Raw genomic sequence first — 25,536 nt, 5'->3', positions numbered from 1 at the left:
ACAGGGCTGAAGAAGGCCGGCTCTGAGGTCGGCCTCCTGACACAGAATCTGAGCTCTGCCGCTTGCAGCTGTGGGCTCCTTGGGGTCCATTATTTAACCTTTCTGGGCTGCAGTTTCCTCCTTAAGAAGTCTGGAACCATAAGAACACCTCGCTGAGTTTGTTGAAATAATGTAAATACCTCACACAGTATCTGGCACATGGTTAGCATGCAATAAATATTAGCTGTTTTGTTAACAGGGAAAGAGAATGAAGAACACACCTTATTAATATATCTGTGTATCTACACAGTACATATATATATGTGTATATACATATATGCATATGTGTGCACACATCTGCATTCACTTACATAGTTACATAGTTTAGAAAAACATTCAGAATATCATTTCTCTTTTAGAAATTGAAAAATTACATAGTATAAAATACAAAACACATAAAGTTGAACAAAATCCTGGCTGGTGAGGCAAGGGTTTCAACAGAGGTGGGGAAGTGCACCACAGCATTTGTTTCTGCACACCTACTGAAGATCTGGCATTAGAGGTTCGGTCTTTGTTTAAAAGCACCAGAGTTCCATGTGCAACAGAGTCCCATATGCGTGTGTAAGCACTTGTTTGCTTTTGAGTGATAATGATCAAGAAAAACTGATTTTTCTAGTCCACCCCAACCTTAAGTAAATGAACGAGAAATTAGTTTTTTTTTAAAAAAGAATAGTGTGAAGGAGAGCATTCTTTTTAAAAATAACTGTAGAAGGAAATGCTTCAGATAAGTCTGTCATGAGTTTACATATATCCATTTAAAGTCTGATGCATCTTTGGTACAGCAGTTATTTAACATGAGGATAATTAATTGCTTTTGTTTTCCGAGTTTTCCTACTTGTAATATTCTGTTAATGAATTTCCTAAACATACTGAAAGTAATCCTGGGCTGATGGGTATATTTTCCAATAGAATAATTACCAGGCTTATGTTGATTGTTTATATTGGAAAATGTTGAATGTAGATATTATTGGATTGCTGTCAGATTAGTCATTTATTCCTGGTTTACCAGAGATGTATCAGTGAAACATTTGTTTAGAAAATAGAAATCATTTTAGATACGAAAATTAAATGTCTTAAAACTAATCATAAATGATTTACTATACCAGTGTTTTTCTGTATAATATTGGAGGACCCAGAAGTATGCAGTGTGCACATGACTTTGCAAGGTGCTGTTAATATTTATCATATCTTCGAGGTTGCTACTCTTGTAGATGTAAAAATTACTTGAATTTCTCTATTTTCATTTATGTAATTTTAAAGCTTACATCATTTTAGGTTATCTTACTAATGTCAGTTTTATAAAGTAAAATAATTGAGAACTTATGAGGAAGGGTGGCATGAAAGAGGCGACCAGAGTTACACAGTTTAATATTTGTAACTTTCATTTCTTTTCAAATGTAGATTTATTCCTGGTGATACAAATTGCTGTTTTCCTTGGCAGGCATTAGGAGCAAGTCTATGTGAAATTATGTAATGTCTGAAAAGTTATATTCATGATTAATTGGCCTATCCTAGAATGGTATTTGTGTGTGGAATAAGGCGATCATGCTTTTTTATTTGGCAGTGAGTTAAAGTGCCCCTGCTCAGATCGGGTTACTCTACAGAGCTTTTTTGACTGAGAACTGTATATTTAGCTTGATCTCTTTTTAAAAAGCGTAAAATGTAGCTTCGAAGCCAAATATGCTGGAATTCAGATTGTAACCAGTGTTAGTCTTTGGATAACTTCAAAAGCAAGCTGTTCCACTCTGTCACACCTTAGTTAGCAAATGAAGCCAGAAGATTTAAAACAACAACATTATCGTCTCTTTGGCCTCTGAACTCACAGCCAGTCTTGATTATCTAAGGGTAGATTGTCTGTAGTGTCAAATCAGTTTTAAATTCTTCCTGACCTTGACCCAGGCTGATCAGTTACAATGATCTGTTTGTTTATCTAAGCTGGACTTTACAGAAGCTAGAAAATAAGGCCTTTAAACAATTGCCCTTTCCCATGTGTCAGCTTGAGAAATGATGACATTCATTACTAAGAACACAGTGATGGTGAACTTGATAACTGGAGACTGCAGTGATCCTGGAGCCCAGCTGTTTAGGGAAAGTTAACTTCTGTTTTCTGATCTGCAGTGTAGAGATAATAGTACCTACCTTCTGGTATTTTAATGATTGATTAAGTGTTTACCTGAATATCTATTATTAGTGCTTTTCAAATGCTTGCTGCTGCAACTGCTACCACGCCAAAGACTGTGTTACTATGCCTAATAAAATAGTTCCTCTGGCAGGGCATTAACTCCACGGTTCTGCTCTTCAGTGAACCCTCATATTGAAATGGTAAAACATATCCCAAAGTTGAATATGAGTAACTTGGGGGTTACTCTTTTTAAAAAGTATCTATATTCTTATTGCTCAAAGGTGTGGACCACAGATCAGCAGCATTAGTGTCACGGAAGACCTTCTTGGAAATTTAGACTCTGACCCCACTCCAGAGTTAATGAATCAGAACCTGCATTTTAACAAGATCTCCAGGAGTTTTATGCATGCGTGCTCAGTTGTGTCTGACTCTTTGCGACCCCATGAACTGTAGCCTGCCAGACTCCTCTGTCCATGAAATTTTCCAGGCCGGAATACTGGAGTGGCTTGCCATTTCCTACTCCAGGGGATCTTCCCGACCCTGAGATTGAACCTGCGTCTCTTGAGTCTCCAGCATTGGCAGGCAGATTCTTTACCACTGCACTACCTAGGGAGACTGTCTATTAAAGATTGAAAAGTATTTATCTCCATCATTTCCCAGCCTCTCCCCATCATCCTCAAAATCATCTGAATGACTTAGAGATGACTACCAGCAGTGGACCACCAAGCAGCATCACATGAGCCAGGCCCTCAAAACAGACAGGCTGTTAATTAGAAAGAAGGGAAGAAGGGAGGAAGAAAAACCATGCCTGCCAGTACTAATACTGTAATTCTGTAGATGAGTCTGTGCTCACTGATTTTAGATTGTTTTTTTTTTTTTTTTTTTGTGGCATGGACCATGGAAAGAAGTAACTGAAATTTTATGGGCTGGTAGCAAATTTCTTTGGCTCTGTAAGTTCCAGTGATCTGTCAAACTTACTGTGCAAAGTCTCCTTTTAACTCATGGTCTCAAAAATTAGTGTGCATCCCTCATTTTCTTAAATATATACATACACAGTGCAGTCATCGTATAATCCTGCTTCATTTACCTTTTTAATATGAAGATGGTGTTCTCACTGTGCCGATCCTAAAAGAGCAGTGGATAGGAGAGTAGAGTTCCATGTGTTGTCCTTACTGTCCTTTGGCCAGTACTTCTACCTTTGGTTTGTTTCCTCTATGTAAACATTGTGAAGATATATAAGAAAATTGGCCTTCAATTAACTGTGAATCATGGGTGGTTGTGGAGGAACAGCTCCATGTATTATCACATACTAGGGAATAAAAGAAATTGCTAGTTTTTTTACTTAAAATATGACCTTTGAATCTGTTGTTTAAAGTTAATTTGAAGAGCAAATTTAAGTTAAAATATGGTGTGATTTTCAACTGTTGTCAAGGAAAAATTGATACCGTGGCACAACTTTATACTATTAAAAATCCTGCGTTCTGTGACGCAGCAGTCTCACATCTAGGCATTTATTCCACATAGGTATATTTGCACATGCAAATGTACATATGTACATTTTTGTGGAAGCAAAAGAATAATAACCTCAATATCTATTGGAATGAAACGGGTTTCATGTACCTCAACTTTTAATTTGTATAAGATGAAGGTATCTCACTTTACCTTGTGAAAGGGGATTTGAGTGTCCAGAGATTAAATGTAGGATGGAGACTTATTTCCCATTCCATATGTCTTTATACTGTTTAAATTTTAAAAATACACACACACACAACTTTAAATTGACAAAATGGCCCTTGTATTGAAGAAACTGAAGCTATCAACACTTACGATTTTTTTTACTTTACTTTTAAAGCAACTTCATGTCCATAAACTCATTCATCTTCCCTCAGACACACAGTAATTAAGAGTATCCAGTGAATTCTTAGTAGCCTCTCAGTTCTATGTACACTCTTGTACTTCTCAGACTCTTCACAGCATAAACTGCCTGATGTCCTAATCATTCAGAGCTTTGATTCTCGACCTGGGGTACCAACAGAGTCTCTTTGAAGCTTTTAAAAAATCAAAATGTTTGAGTTGCCTATTTAATCAAAATCCATGTGTGTGGCTTAGGCATGTACATTTTTTTAAAACTACACAGGTGATCCCAATATTCACATCTCTTTAAGAACCCCTGTCTAGAGAGCAGTTATTGGTAGGATTCCTCTTCTGCCAAAGCACTAGCTGTTACCTCCTCCCTCCCCGCTGCCTCTCAGAGTAGAATGTTTGGGTAGAATGTCTCTGCTCTACATCCCAAGGAAAAGGGATTGGCACTCGGAATAACCACATGACTCTTATCTGTTGTATTAGAATAAAAATGATGATAGTGATAATAACAAATCAGGTTTCTGCATAAGAATCAACATTTTTCTGCATATAAAGAACATTGAAAGTAAATAGGGGAGATCAAAAGCTGATTCTTTGAAAACATCAATAAAATTCAGAAACCTCTAGGTAGAACAATAAGAAAATAAAGGGACAACAAATTATTGATAGCAGAAATGGAAGAGAGGATATCACTTGAAGACATAAAAGAATAATAATGGAACATCAAGAGCAATTTTATGCCAATAAATTGGGCAACTTAGATTAAATGAGAAAATTCCTTGAATGCCCAAATCACCACAGCTGATACATACAGACAAAATGGCAACTCTGAAGAGCTCTATATCTCTTGAAGAAATTGAGATCAAAACTTAAAACTGTGGCACAAAGGAAACTCTGTAAAGGTCAGACAACAGACAACTTTAATGGTGAAGTCTATAAAATATTTAACAATACAAATGTTAGATTAATTCTTTCAGAAAGTAGGAGGTAACACAATTTTATTTCTCTTTGGTAGCTATGAACATTCAAAAATTGAAGTACCATTTGTAATAGCATCAAACAATATGAAAGTATATAGGGATGAATTTAGCAAAATATGCACCCTGTAAAGTATAATCATTATTGAAAGAAAGGAAAGAAGACCTAAATAAGTGGAGAAATATACCTGCTCGTGGATTGGAAGACTCAGTAATGTTACAGTCAGCACTCCCCAAACTAGTCTACCTAGTCAAGACAATCGTGATAAAGCAAGCTTTGTTCTAGAATTTGACAAGTTGATTGAAAAATTGAAATGGTGATACAAAGAACTTAGAGTAACCAAAACAAATTTTGAAAAAGAAGACCAAAGTTGAAGGACTAGTTCAATGGGAAGAACATCTCTACAAATTGTCCTGGAATCGCTGGATATACATATGGAAAAAAGTGAATCTTGACCCTTACCTCACTCCATACACAAAAATTAAGTAAAAATGCATCATAGACTTAATTTATAAACGAATGCCATGAAACTAGATGAAAATATATGATAACGCCATTGTAACTTTGGATTAGGCAAAGATTTTTTAGAGTGGACATGAAAAGTAGAAAAAATGGTAAATGGGACCTCATAAAAATGAAAAACTTGTTTCTCAAAAAAAATTGTTAGGAAAATAAAGAGATAAGCCACAGAACTAGAGGAAATAGTCAAAGTACATATATTTTTTATATATAAGTAAGTGTTAGCCCCTTCAGTTGTGTCCATCTCTTTGTGATCCCATGGACTGTAGCCTGCTAGGCTCTAGCTCTTCTGTCCATGGAATTCTCCAGCAAGAATACCAGAGTGGGTTGCTCTTCCCTTCTCCAGGGGATCTTCCCCACCCAAGGATCAAACCCAGTCTCCTGCATTGCTGGCAGATTCATTACCATCTGAGCCACCAGGGAAGCCCTTTATATATATAAAGGAGTTGTATCTAGAACATATATCCTGCAACTCAATAGTGAGACAAACAACCCCTTTTAAAAACAGATGTTATAGGGTGTGTTCCTTAGGAATCAGGCACTGAGATAAAGTTTTATGGTAGGATATTTATTAAGGGAAGCCTTTAGTAATACCGACGCTTGTGGGAGGAAATGCAGTGAAGCAACATTGGGCAGAGGAGACGGTTGAGCAGCAGTGCAGCTCAGTAATGGCCATGGCTGACTTTTTATGCAGTTCTTGGATGTGAGCCACTGCAGGAAGGAGAGTATCCTTTGGTGACATGACTCTGCAGCTGAAGCAGCCCCTGAAGGGAATGACAGCTGGCACCTGCCTGCTGGTAGCATTTTCAATAGCTGGGGCAACAGGTTTTTAACTGGAAGAAGGTTTGGCAATATATTCCAGGAGACCATGATGACAGGTAGAAGAGCCTGATAGAAACTGTACAGAGGACGATGTATGAATGGCCATTGAGCACTAGCCATCAAGTCCATGCAAATTAGAACCGCAGTGAGATGCTCTTACACACCCTCTAAAATGGTTAAAATTTAAAAGACTGGCAAAACCCAAGTGCAACCAGGCAATGCACTTCAGAAACCACTCTTGACAGTTTCTTATAAAGGTAAACATATACTTTCCATTTTACCCAGCAGTTCAGCTCCTAAAAAGAAATGAAAACATGTAACTCCAAAGAGAAATGAAAATATGTTGACCAGTGCATAGCATTTCAGCTGCCACATAAATCTCTGTGAAGGCAGAACATTGTTGGAGTTGGTGGTGGTGATAATGCTATTGAGAAGGTGACCAGCTACCATGTTAATATCCATCTGCCTGTGCCTCATCTTTTCACCCTGCTTCCCTGTTTGATTACAATCAGCTTGGTTGCCTCTATTTCTGAGCAGATGATGCAGGTTTCTGTTGGTGAAACTGGTAATGAGAATGTTTACGTTCACATCATGCCTCGGTGGCCTTGTATGTAGGCATCACTTCTAGATTAAAATGGATTCCTTGGGGCAACTGAGGAAACCAGTCCTATGACTCCAACTATGTGATGTTCTGGAAAAGGCAAAACTATGGATACTGTAAAGAAAAGATTAGTGGTTAACAGGATTACAGGGGGGGAGGGAAAGATGAATAGGCAGAACAGGAGGATTTTTTTTAGGCAGTGAAAAATACTCTGTATGATACTATTAATATAAGGGTAGATACATGTCATCATAAATTTGTCCAACTCCACAGAATGTACAACACCAAGAAAGAACCCTTATGTAAACTGTGGGCTTTGGGTGATAATAATGTGTGAATGTAGGGTCTTCAGTTGTAACAAATGTATGAGCCTGGTGGGGGATATGATAATGGGGAACGCTATGTATATGTGGGGGCAAGGGGATATATGGGAAATTTCTGTACCTTCCTCTGAATTTTGCTGTGAACTTAAAACTGCTCCGGGAAAAAAAAGAAAAGAAAACTGAAAGATTTGTGACACATGAATATGAATTGATTTTTAAATTCCATTTCTCAAAATCTATGGTAGGGTTTATACTATATTGCTAATATTGTGACATACTCACTGAAAATAGTAGTTTGTAAATCCTAAGCTGACTTCCTATAACCATGTGTTGAATTTCCAGCTGTGTTGAGTCAGACTTTGATCCCTCTTGAGAAGATAAATGCAGTATCTGCAGTTTTTAATGGTAGGGGTGTAGGAGGGACTTTCAAATGAAATCTTAAAAACCAAGTCCCAGTCCAGATAAGAAATTAAAAACCCTGGGAAAGGCAGTTGTTTCTTTATCCTACCCCTCCCCCCCATTTGTAGGCCTCATTATTACACCCCCCACCCACTCCCACCCCTGCCTGGGGGGCAGGGGGGAGAACAAATGAGATGCTATTGTTAAATGCTGTGTCCAAGATCAGATCTGTTTCCTTCCAATAGAATCACTTTCCATAATCAGCACTCTTACAAATGGCACACCTGCCTAATTAGAACAGGTTCTAGACTGCAGCATATAGTGTAAGGATTTCGGTTACCTCCACACAACTGATAGCTATTGTGACTGATGTTCTTAGAAAGTCTTCCCCTCTCTCCTCTTTTTATTCCTCTGTGGCTAAGCTTTTTATTATTTTATACTTATGACTCTGCCTTTGGTTGTGGAAATTTCATGGTATGTGGTCATTGATGTTTCTGTTTCTACGTTATTCCTTAAATGAAAAAAGAAGTGATGTATTTATGGATATGTGTAGGGATGCTTTTAAATATTTTTATTTTATTAGATTTAATTTGCTTGTTGTCACTCTTGAAATACAGAGAACTCCCTTGACTGTGACAAGGAGGTGAAATACAACAGTCACATTCAAGATCTCCATACATTAGCCATAATAAATCCTTTTGCCCTGAGTAATACAGAAACTCAATCCAGAGCCAGTGAGGAAGATGTAGGGCTCCCTCACAGAACCAATCACCCACAGAGAAGCATAATGAGCAAGGGAGGTGATATAATAAAACCTCTATGGCCAGAGGAAAATTATGGTAAAAACTGTTGCCTATGAAAAGTCTTGTAATAAGTATATCTCCAATTATTTTCCGAAAGAAATTATTTAGGCATCTGCTCAGGTTAAGATTCATGACGGAAATGCAAGAATGGCCTTAGAATAAAGCAGAAGGGTACGTGAGCGTAGAGAAGATGGCGGTGGACATGTCGTGAGCAGAGCTCTGTTGTGCCCCAAGGATCTGCAGCAGCCCCGGTGCCGCTGTGAGGGTGTGTGGTCACCAGACCTTCTTCTTGCAGAGGGATGGCTGCGCTGACCACCGAGGGGGACAAAATAACACTCTTAAAAAATAAGATGATTTCCGCCATCACGGAAAATCTGTCAGAGTTATACTCTGAAATATGCTATTTCCTAAGACCGCGGCTTAAGCCAATAGCTGTAAAGGAAAGTCCTGACTGTGCACGATCTGTATCCTAATTAGGAGTGGGCTTGATCTGTTCAGACAGATATCAGTTGAGTAAGTGGGTTAAGTGGTGAGAAATGAAGTCTAGCTCTTTATTAGATAAGTGGCAAGTAGAGTGCTGAGCAGCCAAAAAATTAAAAAAAAAAAAGGAAGTATGTTCCCCGAAACAACATGAAAGTGTCATCCTCCGTTGTCCCAATGCTGTCACTTGTGCATTTTGTGGAAAGTGATTCATTACCAATAATAAAACACCAAAGTTTGTAAAATACTTTTTAAAATAGATTGAACAGATTAATGCTTTTTTATAATTCTGTTACTCTGACCACAATGTATTCATCTTTCTTGACTTCTTTTTTGTGCTAGGTACTAGCACGTGAGCATGGCCCCAAATCTATCTTGCATACAATCTATAGTGCCTATTAGTGAGTGAGCCCCAATAGTTGTTAATATTTGTGGGAGTGATGAGGCAGTTTTCCTCCCAGCTGATTTTTAAAATTTTCTATCTTGTCAGACTAGACCCACAGAAGCATTATGTCCAAACATAAATATCAGTCAGGGTAAATGATCAGAATAGGAAAAAAGCAGTCAGATTAGACCTTTATGGCACTCACCTTGCCACCAGTCATTGCTTCATATTGTAGTCATTAAAAATATACATTAAAATAAAGAACAGTAGTCAGTATTTAGGGACCTGTTAAATCAGAGAAGTCAGTCTGAACCCAAAAGCAGTCTTTTCATTTATTCTTTCACTTATTCCGGAAATGTGCTTTGAGGCTGGAGCAACAGCAACAAATCTCTGCTCTTTTAATGTTTACTAAGTGAAACGAAAAGACAAACGATACAGCATATGTCAGATAGTGATGTGCACTGTGCAGAAAAGTAAAGCAAAGCGCGGAGGATCCAGAGGTGCTGCTGGAGTGTCCTTTGGAGAGAGCTGTCAGGGATAGCCCTTCTGATAAGGTGGTACCTAAATTCACCTCCAGAGGAAATGAGGGACCAGCCATGGGAAGCAGAAAGAGCGAAGAGCTTAGAGTCAGCAAGACGCCATGTCTTAATAGCTTTGTGACCAGAGGGAGCATTTAACTTACCTGTGACACGACAGACAAGAGTCACCAAGCCTGTTTCCCAGGGTTCGTTTTTGGCACAAGTGAGACGCTTGAGAAGACCAGGAAACAGGAAAGCAGTGCCTTGACTTCAGATTTCAGCGTGAAACGACAAGAGGGCACAAATTAAAGCGATAAATGCAGCAGCCTTAAAACAGCCCTTTCATACAGCGTGTTGTGAAATTTTGAATTGAGTTGTCTGAGCTGAAGTGTAGAGAACATTCTCCAAAGATGAACCATTTGAGACTGGGGTGTACAAGATTTATATTCATCTTTGTTTGCCTTCGTGCTCATATTTGTTTAAGATTTTATGTTTGTTTGTGCTTTCCTTCCTTTGACATCTTTTTGTTTCCTTTTCCTCTGAGCTTTCCTTTTATTAAATCGGTTCCAGGCCTCTTCACTCTCAGCTGAGGCATTTTCTACCCTGTACTCTCTGATCAACTCATTAAAAACAAAAACCAGAAAACCCTTTAAGATGAATACTTATCATGGGGCTCAGAGCCTCACAACATCCACCTTTTATAGAGTAAATTCTAGACACCAGATCAAATTATTTGCACTGACGTTTATTAAGGACTTGAAGTTGTTTGTTTCCCCTGCTTGTTTTTATAGCCTGGGTGAATTTTGCAATAATTGTTAACAATGTTTGAACAGAACTTTGTAGCCTACAAAGTACTTCACACACTCACTCACATGGGAACTTTAGCAATCCTGGATCAAGACAACATGGACTCTGTTGTGCTCTTTTTAAAATGGGGGAAGCTGAGACTCAGAGAACAGAAAATAAATTCAGGTCTTTTCATGACACAAGTGTGAGTATATGAATGAGAAATGCGGAATTGTTTCCAGCACTTGGAATTACTAAATTGATATGTTTCATAAGTGAAAGTGAAAGTTGTTCAGTTGTGTCTGACTCTTTGCGACCCTGTGGAACCATCCATGGAATTCGCCAGGCCAGAATACTGGAGTTGGTTGCCGTTCCCTTCTCCAGGGGATCTTCCCAACCCAGGGATTGAACCCAGGTCTCCTGCATTGCAGGAGGATTCTTTATCAGCTGAGCTACCAAGGAGTAGCTCAGCTGTTTTATAAGTAGATTCAAGAAATTTTGTAGGTGACTCCAGGAGAAGAATCCATAAGGGATTATGGAAAGAGAAGACTGTGTCCCTGATCACTGTGATTGGTGACTGTGGAGACAAAACCCCTTTTGGTGTCATTGTCAGAACGAGGATGTAAGCCTGGGTGCTCTTGCCTCCAACTGTGCATGAACTTTGTTTTTTTTGACAGTTACTTAGACTAACAAGACTGGCGAGCATCTTTTTCTTTTTTTCCTTCAGGGCAGAAATAAAAGTAACCATAAACAAATATAAAACTTACCTAAAATGAGTTGTCTTGAATTTAAAAATGTTTCCTCGGAAAAGACTGTTTTATTTTGATATTGAGGATTCCTGAAAACTCTTAAAATGTCTTTTAAAGTATAATAGAAGCAATAAAAAATTAGAGCTCAGCTGGGAAGGGCCTTTGAAATTATTTAGCTACGGAACCATATAACTATTTGATTTGGAAAGGACCTCTGAAAAGGTCCCAGATCCCAACTTACGGGAGACTCCTTTTTCCACCCTGGTGTCCTTGACATCCTGATAGAGTCCACCCAGCCTCTCATGGCCTCTTCTGATTATGAAGACCGTATGATTCCATTTATATGAGGTCCTTAGATTACTCAGACTTATGGAGACAGAAAGCAGAAGGGCATTTGCCTGGGGCCAGAGGAGAATAAGGAGTTAGTATTTAATGAGAACAGAGTGTCAGCTTGGGAAAATGAAAAAGTCCTAGAGATCAATGTTGGTGGTACAACATACTTAATGCCACTGAACTGTATACTTTAAAATGGTTAAGATGATAAATTGTATGTTATATGTATATATATATGTATATATATAACCACAATGTGAAAAATAAAGAAACAAGAAAAAAAATCATTTTGTTGCTGGAGGGTTGGGGCATGGGAAGCATGGAGAACAAACCTAACCCCTCCCCCTGAAAGAGCACACCCGCTGTCCCCTCCCAGAAGCCTCTTCCCAGCGAACTAGCCCCAGTTCCTTCAATAGGCCATTGCATTTTGTTTTACAGTATATTTGAATCATGATCAAGATAAGGACTATACGTTATAATTGGCTGATAGGCCTTTTAAATTTCTCTTAATCTATTGTTTCTTCTTTCATATCTGTTTCTCTGTCTCTGCCTCTCTCACTCATTCTGTCTCCCTTTTAATTTATTTGTTGAAGAAACTGGGTCATTTGTCCTCAAGAGTTTTGGTACTTGCGTCCCTCTGCTATGTAGACTGATACCTTCCTCTGTCCTCTGCATTTCCTATGAAGCAGTAATTGGATTGAGTTATTTTATTTTAAAAATGCTGTAATCCAACTATATAATAACTCATTTTAGGTCCTGTTTTTTTTTTGTTTTTTGTTTTTTGTTTTTTCCCCAAGTGCCTTCCTAGCCTTTTGCTTGGAAAACTGTAAACATTGAATGGATAATTGAAAAAATTGGAAGAATCATGTCATGGACACCCTCCTACCTTTATGTAGATCCACCAACCATTAACATTTGCCGCATTTGCTCGCTCCCTCTCTGCACACAAACACACTAATACACATAGGGGTTTTCCCCTGCATCTTTTGAGCTCAAGTGGTAGACATCATGACGCTTTACTCCAAAATATTTCAGCACATAACTCCTAAGAACAGCTCCTGTATAATCAATGACAGTCGGGTTTGTGTATTGTCTATTTAGTGCATATTACCCTACTTATCCAAATAATGTTCTTTATGGTCATAGGTATTTTTGAGAAATTTGAAAACCAAGTGAAGATCACAAACTATATTTCATTTTCCTGACACTTTAGTTGCCTAAATTGGTTCTGCCCTTTTTGGGGGTCTTACCTGACGTTGGCATTTTTTGAAGTGTCCCAGGCTAGTTGTTTTAGATCATGTCCCTGACTTTGGGTTTGCCTGATTATCTCCTTATGATTGGAGTCAGAGTAAATGTTCCCAGCAAGGATCCTGCGCAGGCAGTGCTGAGTCCTTCGGCGCCACGCTTGGAAGGCACTCAATGTCGGTTTGTCCCATAATGGCTGCTAGGTTTGGTTGCTTGATTAAGGGGGTGTCTACCATATTTTTCCATTGTAAATGTACCATTTTCCCAGCTTTTCTGTTTCCCCATAATAAATAATCTGTAGCATATTAAAGGTTGCTTTTTAAATAATTTTAAAAGCATGCTATTTGGTCATAGGAGAAATTGGATGGCAGAGATTATGAGCACATGAGAATTATTACCGTCAATGGAAAAAATAATTTTTAAACATTTGTTTTCCTTGAGAGAGGAGAGACAGGAGGGGAGGTAATAAAGGTGAGAAAATGGGCTTTACTGAAGGCAGATTTGTGTCTGAATCCCAGCTCCACACTTGAACTTGTGTGACTTTAGGAAAGTTACCTCACTCCTTAGTCTCAAGTTCTTTCCTACGATGGGCATAATAATATACATTCCTGGCAGTATTGTTAAAATGATTAAATGAGCTAGTGTATGAGTGGCCTCTGGCCTAGCAGCTGCCCCAGGACCATCACGTGGGAAGTGAGGAAGAAATGCCTCCCCAGCAGCCTGCAGAGTTTATACCTCTCCAAGAGTGTTTGCTCTCGAGATGAGATTGAAATATTCATGCACATTGATAAGAAAATATGATCAACAGGTAAGATGACTTTTTGAAATTTCAAAGAAAGGAATTCAGAACTGGAAGATGTTTGGTTCCATTTTCAGACCTCTTAAACATGATTTGTCTATAGTGGAGTTGAGCTGCCATTTATTCAGACCTGTTTCTGATTGGAATTCATTTTAATCTATTACCAGGGATTATTTTTTGAAACAGTTTATATGTAGTCAGATTGAGAATAGTGAATCATAATAATCCCATGACCCAGTTTACATGTCTTACTGTAAAAGTTTCATTTCATACAAGTGACAGTTTTTTAAAGTTAATTAGACTCGGCTATACTGAGGTTAGCAAAAAGTGCTTTGAATTATCAATAATTCAGCAGAGCAGACACTTCTGTATAATACAGTGGTTTTATAGAGTATTGTGAGATAGTTATCCCTAAAATGAATGGTTGTGAGCATACATCAGCATGGTGGGGCTTGCTTGAATGTGGCGTGAAGTGATATCATCTGTGCTTTCTATTATTGAGCAGAGTGTGAACCATCGGTCTTTCTGGCCATGAACTACTAGCAACCTTTGTCCTTTGTGTTACCTTTAGTTAAAAACGAAAAATGAGCATGAATGCTGGCTGATGGCCATGTCTTCTTACAGTGAAAAATTCATCTGGGGAAGAAAAATAGGATTGCAGATTTGGATTTGTTTCATTGCGTGAATGATATGTGACATTTTGTAAATTATTTATCACTGCAAGGAGGACAGCAATGGCTCGAGCATTGTTATATCAAATGAAAGTAGGAATCCCATTAGTACAAGGACTGGGTTTTAGCTGGAATCTATCAGGGGAATGTTGTCACTTGAAAACCAGATTGTTCTTTTAATTGCTATTTAAAGGAACAGAAGTGTTCCCAAGGTACTGCAGTTGAGCATTTGCAAGTAATAACTATGGATCCATAATTATGCAGTGCTGATTATCTGGCATTTAAAAAATGGTGGCAGGAGTCAGTGACCAATTTGTTGTAGCTTGTCTTTTTTGGTTTTTCTAGAACAGAGTTTTATTCTCTGCTTTTTAACTGGGGCTACAAAAAATATATTTGCATAGTTACCTCAGAAAGTAAAGCCTTTCGGTATTAAAAGAACAAATTAAACTGAAAATAAGGGCAAGATAATGAAAGCTTATATTGTAAGATGAAATTAACAGTCGTTATCGAACAGTTTGCAAATGCTTGGTCATGAGATGAGTTCTGGTTTTTGATGACATGCCACATTGAACCAAGATGTTTGTTGGAATCACTGTTACTGTTTGAAATATTATTTTAGAATAAGGTTTTTTAAACTAGCATATATTTCTTTCATTTATTCACATATATTTTTATATAGTTAGCAAAAAACATTTTGTGTGCCTATGTGCATCAGGCTTTTGGAATAGAGTGGCTGAACAAATGAGGTTTATTCTACACTGATGTATATTTGGAAAGTTAGGCCTAGCAAAATCTTGTTTTAAATTTACATTTAAATAAAAAAAAATTGTGATTATACTAAGCTTTCTTGCCCTAAATTTTTGATTCACGAGATTCAAATATAAATGCGTTAGAGTTACATTCTGATGGCTAGCAGACAACGTGTGACGCTTGGAATATGCAGTAAAATTTTAGTTCTCATACCGTTTGGCTGTGCAAAATAACGTGACCAGACCTGTAGGCACAGTCAGCTCTTCATATGGATGGGAATACTAGTGTTGCTGGTAGTCATAAATAACAATGAAGGCACTAAAATGTATGCAGATTTATACATTGTTAAAAGCAGTCTCCTTTGTGAGAGTTAACGGGGTGCTAGGGATTAGACAAATGTTTTGTTGTTTCTTTTATTGAAGGGGAATGTCAGAGATTGAGAGTTTATCCCTTTGTGTGGCATGGTGTGGTTTACTTTTGAAGACATTGGTGTTAGAAAAGGTTTGTTAATGGTCTTTTGATCATCTTAAATGATCCTACAGAATTTTAAAGTTCTTAACATTTTTTTGGCCATGCCACGCAGCGTGCGAAATATTAGTTCCCAGACCAGGAATCCAACCCGCGCCCTCTGCAGTGGAAATGCAGAGTCCTAATCACTGAATCACCATGGAAAACCCCTTCTTTAGTTCCAAGGGTGTTACTATGTCACCTTTTAACATGCCAGTATTTTATGTCATATGTTTAATTGATGGATAATAGTAACCTGTACTAAAACATTTGATGAAATTTAAGCAATCTGGTCTGACTAGATGATATTCATAGACTGCAATACTGAATAGATGAATCAATTTATTGTAGGCATATAGATTATGGAAACGATTTGAGACTTCAAATGAATTCTTAATGTTCATTTCAGGAAGGTAATACATAATATATATAAAGGTTTTAGATTTCATTGGCTTAATAAAAATTATTTCTGAGTCTTATGCATTATATGTATTATTCAGGCAGTACTTCACTATCAAATAATTTGAGGGGTTTTTTAATCAACAGAAAATATTGATATGAATACCCTGTTCTTTCTTTGGTAAAGAAATATGTAAGACGCTTTTGATTTTAATACTTTGTTTTTAATTTTGGAGTGGAAAGCTAACAGTGTTTTTTCACTTTAATTTTTTCATAGCCCCGTGCCGATCCCATTCCAATATGTAGCTTCTGTCTGGGGACAAAGGAATCAAATCGTGAAAAGAAACCAGAAGAACTTCTCTCTTGTGCAGATTGTGGCAGTAGTGGTAAGTTGTTATTTTTGTATGTGTGTACAATGACTCCCCATTATAGCTACGTGCAATGTCTCTATATATGTTTATAAAATATTATGTGTTCATATTTTAAACTAACAGTAGATTTCGTGCCAGCATTGGTAATTCAACGTGGAATATTCTACCTTGAAGGTAAATTCAAGGTAGAAAATTCTAAATTTTCAAGCTGATTGCAGCTAGAATCACTTGTTTTTTATAACCTGAAGTCTCAATTTAATACATTTGAGTAGGAATATATCCTGACACCTACTGGTGAAATATAATATTACAGCCCAGCTCTGTGTGACAGACTGAAGGGGATGCACAGGATTCTGGCAACTGCACTGATATAATCCAGAAATCATCAGGCATAAAAGAAACTCAGATTGCCCAGAGTAAGATAGGAAAAGAGTGGCCTACTCAGAAAGTGATGCTGAAACCAAGGAACTACTGGGTAGGGATACTGTTAGTTGCTGAGTTGTATCGGACTCTTTACAACCCCGCCCGCCAGGCTACTCTGTCCATGGAACTCTCCAGGCAAGAATACTGGTGAGGACTGGGTCATTGGTACACTGCAATATCCAAAAAGCTTTCAAGATTGCTGTTACCTCTTTTTCTCAGCATAGGACTTTAAGCACACATTTCCACCTTTGTAATGGAAATTAAGTCACATTATGCTTATACAAAAAGAATTTGTCTTGGAACTTACTTGGTGGTGTAGTGGTTAAGACTGCACTTCACTGCTGAGGCAGGTGCAGGTTCATACTCAAGCTCGATCCCACATGCTGCAAGGCTTGGCAAGAAAAATAACTAAAAAGGATGTGTCTTACCAGCCAGCCTTCCTTCTTAAATTGCCTAGAGATATATATGGTTATATGTATGTGTATATACACACACATACACAAGAGAGTGAGTGGCAGTTACTGAGCTTTTAAAAATCAACCTCTGTATTAATCTTTAAATTTTCTTCTCCTAGCCTACTGAAACTTTTCCCCCAAAAAATGTTATTTTAAAATTAACACCAAGTATTGCTCTAGTTATAGTTAATTCTTTAAAAACATCAACAAATCTGCAAAACACAATAGCATTCTCTCGTTTAGCAGGTCAATAATATAGTATAGTGGTTAAGACCAAACTAGAAAGCCGGCCATAGCCCCTTCACTTCGAATGAGTTAACCATCTCAGCCTCAGTTCCCTTATTGGAAACATAGAGATAAAGGTACCATCTTATATCTTGGGTTGTATGGAAGCTAAAGAAGAGAGCACAAGTAAATAGCCTAACACATGGTCTACACTCTGGTAAGTGAACTCTACACATCAGCAGTTGTTGGTCTTTTTTTATTTTTGGCGGATCAAATTGTTTTCCTTGATTGCTGCAAGAAATTTAAAATCTTATTGTTTATGACAGCTGCTTGATGGTTGGATAGAGGAAATGTTTCACACTGAAGAATGACACTGCTGTGTAATGATTCTTCCTCCTCCTGTGAAGGTTTAACTTGATAGACCCTAAATGGTTCTGCAGCTCTCAGTACTTGACTAGGAGGAGAGAGCCTTAGAAATAAGACGTTTCAAACTCTGCTTGAGAAATGCTTTCTGACAGTCTTTTTGATGGGCTTTACAGATTCATTAAAACCCTTTCACCTGCCATGATATCGTGGCTGGTGACAAAAGGGCATAGAAACATTATCTGTATGTTCAGATTAATAAATCTCAATCCTTCACTCTCCTTGTTTTATCCTGGTGAGCTAGTGCCTCACTCATCAGTTCTGACTCTGTAGTTATCTTTTGGGTTTTCTCACGGGGCTCATTCTGAATGAATTATTGTTTTGTGTGACTGCCTGATCAATTTAGTAGTGTTCTCTTGTCTAAGGTTTACCCTTTGTGATTTTTAAGGTGGTACTTTAAAAACACTCTTAACTATTTTATTTCTTGAGTGTCTATTTGTCTGGGCACCTAGACAGATTAAAGTCGTACTTAAATCTGGAAAGAAAAGTTCCCTTCATATATTTCCTTACCTCCAGTGATACACTTACTTAAGTTGATAAGAGATCATTATCTTCCAGATCATAACTTCAAGGCTTTTTTCACAAGGTATAAAGGTGTAATTCTAAACAGGTAGATCTTAGATTTTCTGATGTAACCAATCTCCTTTCATCTTTCCCAGATTGAAGCCTGCCAAAAGAGAGGTTTGAGTTCCTTTATAGTTAGAGGTGACTGAAATATTTTTATTCCTGAAGTTTCTCATTTTTCCAGGGTATGTAGGTGTAGTGTTGTGTTTTCTTTTTTCAAAAATGATCTCTTATTTTCTCTTTTAACACATGGGGAAGAATGGATTGAGGATGCTGTCTAAAAGACATATCCAGAGTCATTTTGTGAGCCCCCTCTTCACACAGAATGAGCTAGAGGCTTTGGAGTTGAGCTGTGGGTCCTGGTAGAAATTCAAAACTGGGGTCGTCAGGTCCCTTTGTTTAGGATAGAGGATGGATGGTTCAGCATGCTTCTCTGGACTCCCCTATGTGATCTGGCTCTAGTGTTAAGGTTTACTTAATCTTCCCTTGTAATGCTCGAAATTCTCCAAGCCAGGCTTCAGTGGTACGTGAACCGTGAACTTCCAGATGTTCAAGCTGGATTTAGAAAAGGCAGAGGAACCAGAGATCAAATTGCCAACATCCGTTGGATCATCGAAAAAGCAAGAGAGTTCCAGAAAAATATCTACTTCTGCTTTATTGACTACACCAAAGCCTTTGACTGTGTGGATCACAATTACCTGGAAAATTCTTCAAGAGATGGGAATACCAGATCACCTGACCTGCCTCCTGAGAAATCTGTATGCAGATCAAGAAGCAACAGTTAGCACTGGACATGGAACAACAGACTGGTTCCAAATTGGGGAAGGAGTACATCAAAGCTGTATATTGTCACCCTGCTTATTTAACTTATATGCAGAGTACATCATGAGAAACGCTGGGCTGGAAGAAGCACAAGCTGGAATCAAGATTGCCGGGAGAAATATCAATAACCTCAGATATGCAGATGACACCACCCTTACGGTAGGAAGTGAAGAAGAATTAAAGAGTCTCATGATGAAAGTGAAAGAGGAGAGTGAAAAAGTTGGCTTAAAACTCAACATTCAGAAAACTAAGATCATGGCATCCGGTCCCGTCACTTCATGGCAAATAGATGGGGAAACAATGGAAACAGTGTCAGACTTTATTTTCTTGGGCTCCAAAATCACTGCAGATGGTAACTGCAGCTATGAAATTAAAAGACACTTGCTCCTTGGAAGAAAACTTCTGACCAACCTAGATAGCATATTAAGAAGCAGAGACATTACTTTTCCAACAAAGGTCCATCTAGTCAAAGCTATGGTTTTTCCAGTAGTCATATATGGAGGTGAGAGCTGGACTATAAAGAAAGCTGAGCTCTGAAGAATTGATACTTTTGAACTGTGATGTTGGAGAAGACTCTTGAGAGTCCCTTGGACTGCAGGGAGATCAACCAGTCAATCCTAAAGGAAATCAGTCCTGATTATTCATTGGAAGGACCGATGTTAAAGCTGAAACTCCAGTACTTTGGCCCCCTGATGCAAAGAACCGACTCATTTGAAAAGACCCTGTTGCTGGGAAAGATTGAAGGCTGGAAGAGAAGTGGACGACAGAGGATGAGATGGTTGGATGGCATCACCAACTCCTTGGACATGAGTTTGCATAAACTCCAGAAGTTGGTGATGGACAGGGAGTCCTGGTGTGCTGCAGTCTGTGGGGTCGCAAAGACTCGGATGTAACTGAGAGACTGAACTGAACTGAACTGAACTGAACTGAACCTTCCCTTGAGTGTACTGTGCCAGTCTGGATTTACCTACTTTAGTTTAAAAAAAACAACAACAAAAGTTCCTAACTTGGGGAGATGCACTGTAAGCATTTATTTCATCTGGTAGATCAGATGAGTGGACTTTGTTATTGGCTAGTCTTTAAGGCAATGGCACCCCACTCCAGTACTCTTGCCTGGAAAATCCCATGGACGGAGGAGCCTGGTAGGCTGCAGTCCATGGGGTCGCCAAGCGTCCGACACGACTGAGTGACTTCACTTTTACTTTTCACTTTCATGCATTGGAGAAGGAAATGGCAACCCACTCCAGTGTTCTTGCCTGGAGAATCCCAGGGACGGGGGAGCCTGGTGGGCTGCCATCTCTGGGGTTGCACAGAGTTGGACAGGACTGAAGTGACTTAGCAGCAGCGGTCTTTAAATAGAAGGACTAGAAGAAAAACATGGTTCTTCTTAGAAAGCTTGGGGAGATTTTGTAGTTACAGTGGTCTGTTGTGACATGTTGGTGATTATAGGGAAAAAGCATCAAACAGGTTGGCCTGGCCCAGCAGTGTCCCCCAGTAGTGGTGGGAGCCCTGGTGTCATGGCTCAGTTCAGTTTCAGAAGTGGGAACTACCGAGCGGCTGGTAGCCCCGGTTGGCCTTACAGAAATGACCACTATCTCATACTGTAGAGTCCGTTGGTTCTGGGATTGGATTGAGACTGCTTGTAATGATCAAAGGAATCCCTAATGTAAGGTGTTTCTGTGGGAAAAAAAAAAAAAAAAATCATAGCCTTGTAAAACAAACAAACAAAAAAGGAAATATAGATAACAGCTCATAAGGATTGCTTTTAAATGTGTTTCCCACATGTGCCTGTTGGTTTTTAGTCACTTCTTTGTATCTGAAGTATCGTTTATATGATGTCACATTTAGACTGCTTAGACTTCATAGACCTGGGTAATAAGTGTTTCCTTCTGCTTACATCATAAAGTAAAGCCAATTAGAAATTTCTGTATTTTTAAGATGGCTCAGTGCTGCAGATGGGCAGTATTTTCTTTAACTGTGTTTTTTCTGCCAAAACTTTTGAAAAAAATTATTCAAGTTTGCAGATAGTAAAACTGTGAAGGGAGGTAAATAGTACAAGGAGCCCCAGATGCAGTGTTGCAGTCCTCTTTACTTGCTGGCTATGGAACTGTACACATCTGTGAGATTTGGAGGGTGATGTCTGTATCCTGCATCCACAGGGCTGTTGTGAGGATCCAGTGAGATAATGCTGTGAAGATCATCAGCATCTATAAATCATCACACAAACACCGAAGGGCTGTTCGAAACACTAATAGGACTGTGGGGCTCATCACGTAGTCTTCAGGTCTTTGGAAATGTTGGGACTAGGAAGTGATTTTACTTGACTTTCATGGATCAGCCTACTTTGAAATTAACACTGTTATATTCTCTTTGCCTCATTAAGACCAAATTATCTTTAATTAGCTTCACATAAGTATTAGATATTATACCAAATGAAATTTTGTGTCTGCTGCTCAGATTGCTGGGTGGTTAAATCTTACTTACAGATGAGTTCTGTGCATGTGTGTTTTCAAATTAGCAAATCTAAGATAAGTGCACAGTTCAAAATTACAGCATCATTCTAAGTGGAAGCTCATTGACACTGGAGACAGCGTGGCTGCTGAGATGCAGCTGGAGAGCAGGAAGATTACCTTTGTGCAGTGAAGTATGTCTCCTCCAGAGACATGGAGTTGTGCCCCAGTCTGTCCTCAGGAGACCTGAAGTCTCTCCTGCGTTTGTTTTATTGGTGTGAACCCTGAATAAAACCTGCCTGCCTTCTGCTCCCAGTGAGCTGCTTGGTGCAATATACATATATATGTAGTCACTAGCTTCTTGAGATTACTGTGAGAAAATACCCCAGGGATTGGTTGGTTAGTTGTCCAGCTTCACACCGACTGTACACAGATTGAAAACTAGGTTTGGAAGAAGCCCCTTAACCAGGAAGAAACCTCGAGATGGACTCTAAAGAGGACTAGACAGGGATGTAGGAGGAAGGATTGGTGAGCCCCCCTCTCCACAAGCCCAAAGCTGGATTGACAGTCCAAGCAGAGTAACAGGAAGCAGAAGCCTTGCTTCTGACCTGTTATTTCACTAAAATTCTGCTGGTATGATTAACAGTGACCTCCATGTAGCAAACTCTAAAGGTGCCTTCTACATTTTTATAAAACTCTAGGGACTTCCCTGGCAGGCAAGTGGTTAAGTCTCTGAATTTCCACTGCAGGGGGCACAAGTTAATCTCTTTTGGAGGAACTGAGACATCCTGCATGTTGTCCAGTGGTGTGGCAAAAAAAAGTCTAGTGGACATCTTTCAATATACAACAGATTCTCCTCTCAGTCATATTTGAGTTGCTGAGAATCTTTTTCCGTGAAATGTTCTCATCTTTTGACTTCTGTGATTTCATATTCTCTGTTTTCTTTCTATCAGTTCAGTTCTTCCAGATCTTTTGTGAGCTCCTTGGCCCTCTCTTCATCACCTCAGAGTTTCTTCAGGCTTTCATCCTTGGCCCTATGTGCCCTCACTTTGGTTCATAGCTTCTCCTGGGTTCCAGACCCTCAGGTATAAGCACCTCCAGGACTCCTCTTCTTGACACTTCATGGGCTCCTCAGAGATAATATCCAAAACAGCTTATGAACCTTACACTGCTCCTTCCTCCCCAAACAACCACGACCACTCTAGCAAAGACAGAAATCTTAGCAAACAACGACATCCTGCTTCTCCTCGGGGATTTCCCATTTCAGCAAATGACACACACCAGCTACGCATTCAGTTCTACAAGCCCTCCTCTGTCCTATTCTCTCACAGCAAGAAATTACCAAAAATGCATTGATTGTAGGTCCCAATATGTATTCTACATCCTCAGTATATCCACAGCCTTCACCAGACCTGCTCAGAGCTGCCATGAAAATAAGCTAGCTTTAATCTTCATACTCTTTCTCCTCATCCATTTTGCATACTTCAGCATAAATTACTTTTTAAAACCATAAATCCAATCACAGAATTTTTAGTGTCCACCAGTTAACCTTAGGAAAAATCCAAGCCCAAAACACTCTTCTGGACTGGGCTCCTGTTGACCCCTTTGCACATCACCATCCCTATCACACTCTGCTGCTGCTGCTGCTAAGTCGCTTCAGTCGTGTCCGACTCTGTGCGACCCCATAGACAGCTGTCCACCAGGCTCCCCTGTCCCTGGGATTCTCCAGGCAAGAACACTGGAGTGGGCTGCCATTTCCTTCTCCAGTTCATGAAGGTGAAAAGAGGAAGTGAAGTCGCTCAGTCGTGTCTGACTCTTAGCGACCCCATGGACTGCAAGCCTACCAGGCTCCTCCGTCCATGGGATTTTCCAAGCAAGAGTACTGGAGTGGGGTGCCATTGCCTTCTCTGCTATCACACTATATGAGGTTATAAAGAGGTTATATCAAGCTTATTTCCTCTTCTTAAATGTCCCCATGTTCGTCCCCGGGTTCTCCTGTCACTCTGCACATGCTGCTCTCTCCCACCCTGCCCGCCTCTGCTCCCCTCTGATCTCACTCATCCTTTGGTGTCTTTTTAGGAAGGCCTTCCTCTAATCTCTTGCTAGACTTGCCCACATCTCCAAGCCAGCCTATCCCAATTCTTGTCTAATGGTTGTCTTTCCTGCTGGACCATGCCATCTGAAATGTCTGTCCTTTTCCTCATTGTGTCTTCAGTGGACAGGTAGTTGGTCAAATAACTGATCTGAGGGACCCAGTGTCTTGAGTCTTTCATAGTTTTTCCATTGCTGCTGTAACAAATTGCCACAGAACTGTGAGCAGAATTCAGTTCCTTGCATGTGCAGGACTGGTTTCCCATTTCTTGCTGTCCCGCACTCGGCATCCCCTGCTTCTCGTGGCCGCCTGCCCTCCCTGGCTCGTGTGCCTCCCACTCCCCGCTGGGTGCAGTCCTCCCGTTTTGAACCTCTCCTCCTCCTCTCGTCTCATGTTACTAACCAAGCTGGAGGATTCTCTGCTTTTAAGTACTTGTGATTAGATTGGAATAATTACACAGATAATTCAGGATAATCTCCCGTCTCAAGGCCTGTGCCCTTGATCACATCTGCAAAGGCGCTTTTGCCATGTCAGGTAATATATTTGTGTGTTTTAGGGATTACAAATAGACATATTTGGAGGGCACTGTTCAGTCTACTACAGAGCCCATGGTTTTCCCTCCCATAATACTTGACTCAAAAATCGCTTCTGCTGACTTCTGGTCTCATTGGTACTTGTTTAATGTTAAACAGTGCTCCTTTGGTTTCCCTGGACAAAACTGTTGTAAGTTATCAGTGCTTAGAATCTGCTGTTATAAGAATGAGAGAGAGAGAGAGAGAGTGTGTGTGTGTGTGTAAACCTGAGAGAGTGAGTGTGTGTGTGTGTGTGTGTGTGTGTGTGTGTGTGTAAACCACCATGAATTGTGTCAGCAGAGAGAACCCAAATTTTAGAGGGGATTGTTGAGTTTACAGAATGGCTAAAATGGGAGGTAAGGAATTGAATTATCAGTAGCATTGTTGTCCTTTTTCTAATTACTATAGATTGTGTACTAGCATATCAAGACTCAGTTACAGTCTTTTGTGTAAAGTTGGCAGTGAGAAAATAAAATGGAAATATTTCTTCATCCCTCAGCATCCTTTACAGAATGATATAAATTTAGAGCTGGAAGGGATCTATGGCCAATTCTCTTGAGCTAAATAAAGGTAAGATTGCTGCCTGAAGGAAAGATAGACTAAAGATTTTAGAATTTGATAGGGTAGCTTAAATGGTAGTAGTTACAATATAATATTACTTAAAGTGAGAGGAAGCAATAAGAAGAAGAATAAGTGGCTGAAATCCATTAACTTTCAAAAGTATAATTAATTATTAAAAATTATTTTTATAGGATATCTGTGAGAAAAAAATAGTAAGCTATAATATGATGTGAATTACCTTAGTTGCTGGATATTAAGCTACAAAGTACAAAAGCAGATTTTAATGTAGAGAAAAATTTAGTGCATGAAATTGAGGTCATATGTGCTAGTGATGTATGACTTACAGGAAGTAATAAAAAGGGAGAAAAAAGAGAAGTAAATGGTATACTTTTAAGCTGATGGGACCCATTTAAAGGGTGGAATTTAAATTGCTATTCCTTAAAACTTGAGTTTTTACCCCCCTCACTATGTAAGTGGGGGCGGGAAA

The 25,536-nt window shown here is 39.1% G+C and overlaps 1 protein-coding gene across 5 annotated transcripts in view; it reads left to right on the top strand.

Moving 5' to 3' along the window:
- The window catches only part of KAT6B (lysine acetyltransferase 6B), a 183,540-nt gene that overhangs the window by 100,901 nt on the left and 57,103 nt on the right, over positions 1–25,536 (top strand). For all 5 annotated transcript variants that reach the window (XM_018042382.1, XM_018042383.1, XM_018042384.1 and 2 more), the window contains one exon: positions 16,369–16,477. In XM_018042382.1, the coding sequence (XP_017897871.1) occupies positions 16,369–16,477 (109 nt within the window). The remainder of the gene's footprint in view (positions 1–16,368; positions 16,478–25,536) is intronic.

Source organism: Capra hircus, chromosome 28 (assembly GCF_001704415.2).
Source record: "Capra hircus breed San Clemente chromosome 28, ASM170441v1, whole genome shotgun sequence".
Classification (NCBI taxonomy): Eukaryota; Metazoa; Chordata; class Mammalia; order Artiodactyla; family Bovidae; genus Capra; species Capra hircus.
Note: the sequence above shows the minus strand (reverse complement) of the source record. Positions and strands in the feature narration are given on the sequence as shown.